The 12156-nt window shown below is 32.3% G+C and overlaps 1 protein-coding gene across 1 annotated transcript; it reads left to right on the forward strand.

The window, feature by feature from the left end:
* Positions 1–4383: 4383 nt before the first annotated feature.
* Positions 4384–12085, forward strand: RpL9 (ribosomal protein L9). Its single transcript, XM_014428312.2, has 4 exons — positions 4384–4493; positions 4745–4997; positions 8247–8460; positions 11943–12085. The coding sequence occupies exons 2-4, from the start codon at positions 4746–4748 to the stop codon at positions 12044–12046; spliced, it is 570 nt and encodes a 189-aa protein (XP_014283798.1). The 5' UTR covers positions 4384–4493; position 4745; the 3' UTR covers positions 12047–12085.
* Positions 12086–12156: the final 71 nt, after the last annotated feature.

The following is a 12156-nucleotide window of genomic DNA, read 5'->3' on the forward strand; positions in this document are numbered from 1 at the left end:
CTGATTGTGGGTTCAATGTTGTTACACCTGAGTTTCATAGAGCTAAATAAATCAGAGATACTTTTATTAATGAACTAGCGTCAACTTATATTTGGCAAATGTTACTCGCAATCTAAATGATTTCATAAAACCCAGGCATTAGAATCAGCTCAATCATTTTCTGAGTTGTATATTACAAATCATTCATTTATTGAATCATTTGAGCATTGTTCTAGAGAGACTAACAGTTAAATCCTCAGCTATTGACTGCTGCCACAAAATCGAAATGCTTCTTGTGTGGATTTATTCGGCACCCAAGAGCTTCTTGTCTAGTTCTCAATGCCATCTGCAAACTTTGTAGTAAGAAAGTTCATTATGCAAAGGTCTGGAGGTCTTTTAAACTGAAGCATCGCCCTGCCGTTTCATCTTTAAACCCTGACTCCCCACAAGATAATAGGAAATGGCCAACAGTTGTATTTAGTCCTGCCAAATCTGCATCTAAAATAAAAAATAGCCGCCCTAAACTAAATATTGCCACGATCTTAGCTGCTGCCCCAAATAGTCTTTCCAAAACTATCATAAAATTGAAAATAAATGGTTTTCGGCAAAAACCATATGGCATATCGATATAGGCAATCCAGAGAGCAATATTAATGATAGTCCAGCAATCAGCGAGCACGAAGTGCCGCTGTAACCCACCAGGGGCCAGCACTACAAATGTCTAAGAAGCTAAGCAATTGTATACAATGTTATTATTATAAAAATACGATATCTTGTACAAATGTATTTATGTTAATATGTAATGTGTAATAATGTTAATTATAAAATAAAAAAAAAGATTGAGCAAAAAGAGTCTACGGAACTATCTCAAGTAGAGTTAAAAGAGTGAATCCTCAGTGATAACCGACAAGTGGTGACCCCGACGTGATCCAGAGGAAGACTAATTTAAGGAGGAACAAGAAATAACTCAGAGATATGGCAGGAGATTTAGAAACGGAAAAAGAAGAGACGAAAGGACAGAGAAGGGACCCTCAGGAAATCAAGGCCCAGTATCAAGATTACCACGGTTCTGGAGGAAAAACCCCGTACTATGGTTCGCCACCTGCGAGGCCGTATTCTCAACTTCGAAGGTCACATCGAGCACCATAAAATTCCAACTTCTGATTCCGAATATCGATCAGGATGTATTAATACAAGTTATGTTATACAAGTTATACAGATGTATGAATACCTTATTACGGATCCTTTTAAGCAGACATATGAAAATATGAAGGCCAGGCTACTACAGACCTACGGAGAATCAGAAAACTTGAGGATAAAGAAACCATTAGAAGAAATCCCGCTAGGAGAGCAAACCCCGTCACAGTTACTCCGAAGGATGCAGCAACTAGCTGAAGACTGCGTGAACCCAGAGTTCATCAGGACATTATGGCTGAAAAACCTACCAACAAGGTTCTAACCAATATTGGTCGCCCCAGCACACACAGATGTGGAGAAACTGGCTGTATAGCAGACAAAATCCATGAAGTAGCTGCACCGACTGAAACCTACACCATCACCCGACAGGCCACTTCGAGACAGACAGTGGATAAGCCATCGCGTGACTATAAGGAAGATCTAAGAGAACTCCGGCAAGATATAGACAGAATACTTGGTATCTTAGGTTCAAGAGAGAGCGGACGAGGCCTAAGCCGAGGACGGAATGGTGCACGCTCACGATCCAAATCCCATCCGAGCGGTATTTCCTACTACCATCGACGCTTTCAAGAAAAGTCTTTTAAGTACAGGAAACCTTGTAAATGGGAAGTGAAGAGCCAAGAGCCAAACTTAACTCATTAACTCACAGTAGACCTGAGAAACAGGAGAATGATCAATGAGCTTACAGGCCAGAGGACAACAGGGAATATTTCAGAAGAAGAAATCCCAGTATACTCAGCAGCACCCACGAACCAGAGATATGCAAGGATCCTGAACGAATTCCCCACTATAACCAAGATCATACCGATACGTGGACCACCCAGCGGAGTCGTCGAACACTACATAGAGACAAAAGGTTGACCAGTTGCAGCAAAATGCCGACGCCTACCGCCAGGGATATACCAGGAAGTAAAGAAGGAGATCAAGAATCTAATAAAAGAAGGTATTTGTCGCCCTTCAAAGAGTCCCTGGTCAAGTCAAGTGAAGAAAACAGAAGGAAGCATAAGATTATGCAGCGATTTTAGGGCGCTAAATAATATTTGAGTTAAATTGCGTGTTAGTTCAATTATGAGTTTAATGAAGCCTTACTTTCAGTTTCTAAAAAGGTTTATTCATCACAAAATTCCAACTCCTCGAATTTTTATCAGAAACTTCTTAATATAATAACCTAAACATATAATATCTTCATAAATTTATATTTGTGCTATGTTAAATAAACTGCTAAGAGGTTAATTGACAAGATTTGAAACAACGTAATTTACACTGAACCCAAACAATTTTAAAATATACACTCTTAAACAAGAGTTAATTATTGAATCCTAAGGTTGGGAAATTCTTTAAATAATTAAAAAAATGAGAGCACAAATATTTATATTTTGGTAGTTCTAAAATAATGCAAACTGAACACAAACGTAGGTTCATAACATAAGAGTCCTTTGATTTCGGCCAAAAACTGACACCCGACAGGTTGGGCGGAAATTCAGGCCAGCTTGCACCAGCCAATCCAAATAATCAATCCACACGCTCGTGCACGAATATTCCATTGTTTGGCAAAGACGCCACAGTCTTATTTTCTGTCGGAAGATGATTTAGTTCTGATCTAGAGTATACTACAGGTACGTGAAATGTCCATGGAGAGTACGTATTAAACTATCTCAAGTACACACCGCAGGAAGATCGCTTTAATTAACTATTAGCCAAATAAGATTCATTGCTCATTACCTTTAAAGCTAACAACTGGAAAAAAATTACCAATACTTTTTTTTTAATAGGGTATATTTGAGTCCTAATCGATCTCTGTACGTTCAATAGTTACAATTTTTCAAAAAACTTACATTCCTCCTCAAATATAACCAAAGAGAAATATACAATTTACAAGTTATTACATAAGATTGGTATTATGAGATTGTTACGTGCGAAAATTCTTTGTAAACTGTCTAGATATGTCAGTTATCTGTCACGCATACAAGTTCTGGCAACTATCATGCATTCCTAATAGTATGACAGCTCTGTCATGATAGCAAATGCTACTTGTTACACAACCGTAGGGGCTGCAACAGCTGCTGCCATAGTGCGTCATCCTCACCTGGATCCCCCAGTGGTTATGTTTCTACTTCAATTTCATAGTAAAGTACTTCTACATAACCAATAAATACTACTTTCGTTCTAGAATTTTCATCTGATACTTGGTAATTTAATTACCCAAATTTGTAATGGTTTTATAAATGTAATTTGTACTGTTTTAAAACGAAATAAACGGGTTAATTGACAAGATTTGAAACAAAATATTTACATCCAATCGACAGAATTTAAAAATCTACACGTTTGCCGCTTGCCGCAAATCCAAAATACCTACAAATGCTTGGTGAAGAAGAAAGTAACACACGTCTGTATCCACACGCTTGGGTGTTCTCGAGAGTAAATTACCATCGATCTGTCCTGTTTTAATTATAAAAAAGAACAAAATACAAATAGGAGAAATAAAAGAAAATTTAACTATCAAGCAAAGTAGGTGATAATTGATAAAAATTCATGGAAATAGTACAATGTAATCTATAAATTCAATTTTCCTTCTAGACTTTTTATTAGATACTTGCCAATAAAGTGTTAACTACCCAAACCACTAATGTTATTATAAATGATATGATTTGAAACAAATTGTTAATACCCAGTTGATATAATTTAAAAATACGATCTTAAATTAGAGTTGACAATTGATTCCGAAGGTCGGGGAAATTCTGTAATTAATTAAAACATGGAGAGCATAAATATTCAACATTTGATAGTTCTAAAACAATAGTTACTGTACACAATAATGTGGACACAGGATAAGCGTTTGCCGGAAAGCCCTTTTATTTGTGCAAAAACCGGCACTCAACAGGCCAGCCAATTAACAAATTAAGGCCAACTTGAACCAGTTAATCGAGATAACCCATCCACATGCTTAAACATACGCGAATTAGCCATAGTTTGGCAAACGTGTAGCAGCATCTTTAAAAGATATGTTATTTATTGTAATAAGTACGATCTAAAGTTGAAGGTGGTTTCAGTTTCATACCTCTTTGTAAAGTAAACACTTTTATATTCAGAAATAGTCTTATAATTTAATAATTAATAAATATTGAAAGTATACTTCATATTTTTTTTTCGAATATTAGCCCTTATTATTGTTTTAATACAATGTTTTAATTTTTGTGGTGTTAAAAGTTTTTAAGATGGAGGTGTACTATACTCGTAGTACTATATCGAAGAGGCTTTGCTGAGTTCTTTGCTGTTGGCGTGCTAGAGTTCTTTTTCGGTTGCCTAACCTCTCTGAGGTATGTTGTTAATATCTTTATTTTTCCGTAACATCCATTAATATTGTCCCTCAATTATATCAATTTAGTGACAAACTACTTTTGTCTCGCTTAAGTTTCTTTATATTTCACTTAAATATGCATATTAGCAATTATCGTTTATGAGTTACTTTCTCACATTAACCTTACTGTTATATTTTAGATAGAAGCTATTTAGCCTGGCTTTTTAATTACGAATTATTTTGTTTGTGATCGGTGAAATTTTGTTCCAGGATGAAGCAAATAGTTGTTAATCAAACCGTAAAAATCCCCGATGGGGTTACATGCCATGTGAAGTCCAGGATTGTTACTGTTAAAGGACCTAGGGGTGTCTTGAAAAGGACATTCAGGCATTTAGCACTAGATATCCATATGGTGAATTCTAAACTGCTTAAAGTTGAAAAATGGTTTGGCACCAAAAAGGAACTTGCTGCAGTTCGAACTGTCTGTTCCCATGTTGAAAACATGATTAAAGGTGTTACAAAGGTAAGCAACATTCTTATTTTCCTTAATCCTTATCAATATAGATCCCAAGAACATTAGTTATGTGTATTCTGTTCGAAACCTTTTAAAATTCAATTAAATGTTATGGTCTTTACTTTCATAATAATTAGTATTATTTAACTGTTTTTTCCCCCAAAACTTGTAAAGAGGGGCTATATTATAGTTAACTTGCCTGGTTATGGTTATTTTCAAATGCAGTAGGACCTCAACATAACAATTACCTTGATACAATCAATTTTTATTAATTCCTTTGAACTAACCATAGCATTCAATGAACAATATACTACTACATACTAAACAGAGCATGTAAACACACCTTAATGTAAACAATTTTAATTCCTCAGTACAAATATCATACCAATGGTATTATAAATTTTTGCTAAGGTGCTCTTTATGTTCTGAAAAGGATCTCTTCTTATCGCATTGATAATATGTCCACTTCAGTAGCCAACCCTCCTTCCTAGTTGTATTTGCCTAGTAATGTTTGTCTTATGTTGTGACTATATGTACCAAGTTTCTTTTATAATTAAAGTTCTTAGTACGTGTTGTTTAGTAGTGACGCCTTTCATACTGATACAGTGTGGTTAAGCGTTGAGCCATTAGAGTGTAATTCTCAGGTTACTAATTAGTAATTTTTCTGATATTTTTGTTCCTGTCTTGGTTGCCCCCTGGACCATCTTATTACAATCATCATATATATTCAATTGATATATCCCCATTACTTTTCTTGTTTGTATAGGATTGTGTACATAATATGTACTCTTTCCCATACAATGTGATGATTACTTCTGATACCTCACATATTTATTGTTCTATCATAAACAATTTTTTTTTTTTCAAGGAATGGCCTTTCAAGACCACGCATATATTATATATTATGTTTCCCTTATCATTTTTGTAGTATAGCGGTAAATAAATAAGTGTGTGCACATCTATATGAAGAACTAGCTGTTTCGCTATTGCTATGTTTGAGGATGTGTATTCTTTAAGACAATTTGATTATCTATGATATTATCATTTGTGCATTGCGCTTCAATATTAGTACTATATTGAAACAATGCAGAACAAATGCCCTATATAAGTGTGGTAAAAGAATTTTTAGGAGTGAATCATAGTTGATATTTGTTTTTTTAACCAAAATTTTTGCCCTACATCAGCCTCTGATTCCTTTTTAAAATCAAAAAAATAGAGATAACTTCAATACTACTCCAGCAACCAACTCCAAACTTGGCAGGGGTTTAGGGATCTATAAACTGCATCTAAGAGCACTGATTAAGCATATTAGAACCGTAGATATAAAATAAAACGTTTGGATTTTTTTTTCCTGTTTGCAACACATATTTCACCTCTATAAGGGCATTAAATATATTTTAATGTAGACTGGAAGAGCAGACATTCAGCTTTCCAACAGTTCTATCAATTTAGTAATTGGTTAAAATGAAGGGTTATAAACAATAGTCACTGGAAGAAAAAAAAAAATTCCCAATTAATTGAGGTGAAAAATTTCTAATTTTTAATTTCTTTGAAAAATGGTATTTGGTTCTTTGAGACGATACTAAAAATGAGTATGAAATGCTCTTTTCTAAAAAAATGTTCATTGACCTACTTTACCCCCCTCTTCCCCCTCCCCCGACCAGAGTCGGGCAACTATGAAACTAATAGCTAAAATTGCCATGTATATGATATTTATTTATCAATGATTCATTCATGAATAAGGGTCGTATCCATGACAATTTTAGCCATTAGTTTCAACTATAGCTAATTTTAACCCATCTCTGACACCGAGCCACATTATATTTTTATAATTTTTCATAAATATAATGCACCTTAATAGAATCTGTATTGTTTTTTTCTTATGCCTCGGAAAGAGATGAATGAATTGGTGTGCAATAGCTGTGAAAAAAAAAGCATACTCTGAGCTACAATCCAAAAATGCTTAATTTTGTTCATAACTTTGAATGCTCAATTTTTTTCATAATTTTCACCTAATTTTGTTCAAGAGACAAATCGATTGGTGTACAGTAACATTGTAAAAACCACCAACTTTCTGACTACATACCAAAAACGCTCTACTCAGTTCATAACTTATTTTTCTACACAAGAATCCGGGAATTTCATTATCTTTAAACCTTTTCATGATAAAAGGGGACATTTTTAAGGAAACCGAATCGGTCCAGTAATTCAAAAGTTCATTGTGGACAAAGATTCATCTGTTTCCTTTTATATATAGAGATTTTAAGTCATCCAAACTGCTCATTATAAACCCCAATTTACTTTCTGAAACAAGCTGTACATTAAATTCTGAGTTTGTGGAAATCTGCTGATAATACATTTTCATACAACAATTGAAATTTCCTCAGCAATTAATCTTTGAAAGTTTTTGGTTGGAAAGTCCTATCTCATCCTTATTTACCTGATTTGGCCTTTAATATCACAAGAAGTGGAATCCGTAACAAAAAATTGTTAGTCACAAAATTCAGTTTCTTAGCAACCAGGAATTAATAGTTCTTCAAATTTATAATTACTTTTACACCTAAATTCATAACTGTTATTTGATGTAGGTGGTTACATTTGAAAGAAGGTTATGGACTTGCGGACTGTTGGCTTTCCTAGCGTTTATACATTATATATTCCTAAATTCAAGTGAATACTAATTATTCTTATGAATTGTGTGATCAATTTAACTTATGGTTCCTGCTAAAATAAATCCTATTAGGGTTAAGACAATGTGATTAATTTTATCACTTATTTGATTTTGTTGCAAGTGAAGATTGATGACCTTGTTCACAGTACTGATTAGTTTGGTCTCAATACCAAAAGACTTAATTAATAACATTTATTTCTTCTTATTAATAAGGGGCACTACATCTTAATCATTTTTTTGGCTTGATTGGATTGGCCTTCTCCTGGATCCTTTGTCAATTTTCTCAGTAATTGCTGCTGCCTTGTAATGTCTGACACTAAGTAGTTCGCTTGCATTGGCAGCTATACAGTCTTTCCAGCAGCAACACTAGCAATTCATACAGCAAACGTGCTCTTCCCACTTGACTGTTTCTGTGTAGAAAATCAGTTAAAACTCTAGGTGGAATTTCTTTATTTTATCTTCAATTAAATTGATAATGTATATAATTTATTAACCCTTATTTTTTTGTGTGAGTTTGAATGATTACTTTAATTCAGAGTATTTTAACTAAATTATATTCTATGTTCCTTTTTTTTTTTTGTTTTAAGGGATTCTTATATAAAATGAGAGCAGTCTACGCTCACTTTCCCATCAACTGCGTCATATCGGAAAGCAATTCCGTTATTGAAATCCGTAACTTTCTTGGTGAGAAATATATTAGGAAGGTAAAAATGTCACCAGGTGTTACTGTTACAAATTCTACAAAACAGAAGGACGAACTTATTATTGAGGGTAACAATATTGAAGATGTTTCAAGATCAGGTTGGTGTACTTATAATTTAACTCCTATCATTTATTTTTTATAATTAAAAAGTAAAAAAATTGGTTTAGATTAATATATACTTATTTTTGTGTGAGGTTTTCTACATTATATGCATGTTGAATCTAGTATTAATTTAACAGTCAGTAAATTCATACTAATTTTTATATTAAAACAAGTGGTGCTGCATTAAGTTTTCTTGAACCGAATGGCTAGATATAACTTATAATGCTGCTAATTGCTAAATCTCGAATAGAATATAAAGGTCAAGTGTTTGTTAACGTGATATGACAAATGTAAATATTGACTCTAATTCGCCATTGAACTTACATTTGTAATTAATTATTTTATATATAAGTTAAAGTCCTGTTTATTACATTTGATCCATTTTCTTAAAATTGATCATGTTCTATTAGTCACTGCATGTATTTTTGTGGGGGAAACTAGAGAATCACTTGTATTGATGTGTTATTGACATTTGTGAATGTTTGTAAAGCTTTAAGTGTTCGTTAGTTGAACATTGAATCTACTGAAATGTTCCCTCAGGTTTAATAAAAATCAAGATTTCAGTTACAAGATTGGAAAGATGATAAAAAATTCAAAAAGTATTTATTATTCATGATGTTCAGAAATTGATTGCCAGTTTTTAATAAATATCCCAGAAATCTCCTATTGTAATATTAAACAGATTGATTGTAGGTAATTCCATATCATTTCATCCAGGCCAGGTCAGCCATGGCCAGATTTTTCCGAATTTTGGTATGCTATACTATAACCTTGCATACAGATAACATTACATCCTAATTTATTTATAATCTTAAAATTCTTTCTTGAGACTGGCAATTTTTTACTAAACAATTCAAAACACTATCCAAATTATAGTCTCAAAACTTTTATTTCTTTTACACGTCCAATGTTTCGGCCAATTCGGCCATCTTTAGGGACAATCTTAATTCACTATGAAACATATCATTTAACCATTCCAAAAACTTCATACAGGCTATTCTGCCCAGGTCAAAACATTTTTATCCAATAAGTCAAATATCCATTAAAAATCACAGTCAAAATTATTTCTCTTTAACCACTATCAATACACTTTTATTACAACCTTACTTGTAACCTTCCTTTACTCAGTTTCTACTGGTTATACTGGAAGGTTACAAGTAAGGTTGTAATAAAAGTGTATTGATAGTGGTTAAAGAGAAATAATTTTGACTGTGATTTTTAATGGATATTTGACTTATTGGATATAAATGTTTTGACCTGGGCAGAATAGCCTGTATGAAGTTTTTGGAATGGTTAAATGATATGTTTCATAGTGAATTAAGATTGTCCCTGAAGATGGCCGAATTGGCCGAAACGTTGGACGTGTAAAAGAAATAAAAGTTTTGAGACTATAATTTGGATAGTGTTTTGAATTGTTTAGTAAAAAATTACATTCTAAATTTTATTATTCTATATCAGCTAATTTTTATTTTAGAGCAACACAAACTTTTGATAGAACCTAAGTTAAAGTTTTTATATTCTCATAGCTCTCAGAAAAACTTTTAATCCCTAACTGATAAAGCAATACTACCGTTATTTACCATCTTTTTCGATTATACACAATAAACTACTAATTTCAGAAAATATAACGATTTATTTAGTTATGAAGATTGTTAAATAATATACAGTACTTTACAAACAAATAATAAATAGACGAATAAAAGGTAGTTTATTAATCAAACAAATACACTTTTTTTTTTTACTTTGATTTAGTCTGCTATATACAGTGCTATACATAATTATCTGGGTACTGAAAACAAATTATCCTGTATGAAGATATGGAAATTTGTAACTAAAATATGATGTTTTATTGAATTTGATAAGTGATAATTTCAACTTAAAATTAGGTTATACACTTACCAAGTGTAAGTTCTTAGTTGCATGCACCGATTTTTTAAATTATTTTTAATCAATTTTATGAGTTTATATAAACTACAATTTGGTTTAAAAGTATTAAGTATGTTTCTTTTTTGATAACCAGAAATATCATGACCTTAATTCCAAAACCTTATGTATCCAATGTGAATTTCTAAAGGTTCTGTAATTAAGGTCAAGTTGAACTTATATCATTAATAACAACCTCGAAGGGACCAGTTATATTCAGTCATAACTGATTATCATTATAACCTATCATTGTATTCACCATGTAAATGTAGTAACATATAAAAAAGGGAATTTTTGAAAATCGATCATTACTACCAAACGGAAATAAATTATTTTATTTGGATAATGGATATATGACTTAATTTTTTGTAAAACAATAAACATACGTGGCGAAAAATTGGGTGCCTCTGCTTTATAAAATTCATCTATTTCTTGTGATTGTTCATTAGTTTGATTTCTCGATATACCACAATATTTAAAACAATTGTTGATTGTTGACGCTGGTACTTTGTCCCAAGCCTGGTGGACCGTCATAATAGAATCAATGATATGATTTTGTTTCCTAATCTCATGTCCACTCCACATTTTGAAGAAATCTTAAAACAAGCGGTTTTTATTTATTTATTTTTAAATTGGTTTTATCTGCTGTGTTCCTTAGGTCATTGGCTGAAGAATAGACTATGTATTTGGCAGTAAAAACATAATGCGACTTCTTTGAATTTTAAACCAATTTCGATAATAGATAATCATTTTCTTAGAGAGTGGTATTTTTATCTTTAAAGAACCTCTTTTCTTCAAAATCTCGAAACAGTTCATCCCAAATTGAAGATATGGTAGAGTGACATCGTTCAGTTCAGCTAAGCTGACGTTGTTAGTTTTCCTATTTTCAGGAAGACGGCAAATGTGAAATTTCTCCACAGTGAAAGTTTTTTTATTTCACGATGCGTCTCTTGAAGGGAACAATAAAACTAAACTTTGCCCAATTTACTGTATAGAAATTAATCCCGTACCATTTTACTGTTAAGGGGATAATACCCCTACAAATTATTGTTTCAAATCTTGTCAATAAACTTCAGCAGTATATTTTTGATTTAACATTGCTCAAATCTACATTTATGAAAAGATTATATATCTGCATAGTTAAATTAACAAGTATCTGACAAAAATACTAGGATGAAATTGGATTAATGGTTATTAGTAACATTTCTTTTTCCCTTACCACCTTTGCCAATATTTACGTTTCCTCTTATTTCGACTATCTGTGTTTGGTCTCTTATTATAATGAGACTAGTTTAAATTGAAGGTAATTGCCAAGATAAACCCCCGACATTACCATATTTTAATCTCTGGAAGGCACTAATGTGGAGATACTGATGTTTCTTTGTTTACTGAGTATTTGTAGCTATTTCTGATTTGTGCCTACTGTTAGGAAAGAAGTTGGAGGTTTAAAATATTTTTCCTAAGCATACCGATAAGTAAAAGTGTAGTTAAACTTATTTTAATTTCATATTTAACTTTATATTAAATTAATTAGTTTAATTTTTTTTTGTTTCAGCTGCCCTCATCCAACAGTCAACGACTGTCAAAAATAAGGATATCCGAAAGTTTTTGGATGGTCTTTATGTCTCCGAGAAGACAACTGTTGTACAAGATGAATAAATGAGTTTTAATAAAATTTGATACAATTTTCTTTTATCATTCATGTCTCATTTTCCTGTTTTTCCAATAAATTAAGTTCTGGTTTTAATAGTTTATCACTAATTGATATT

This window comes from Halyomorpha halys, unplaced genomic scaffold (genome assembly GCF_000696795.3).
Source record: "Halyomorpha halys isolate HHAL.00 unplaced genomic scaffold, Hhal_1.1 Scaffold710.1, whole genome shotgun sequence".
NCBI lineage: Eukaryota > Metazoa > Arthropoda > Insecta > Hemiptera > Pentatomidae > Halyomorpha > Halyomorpha halys.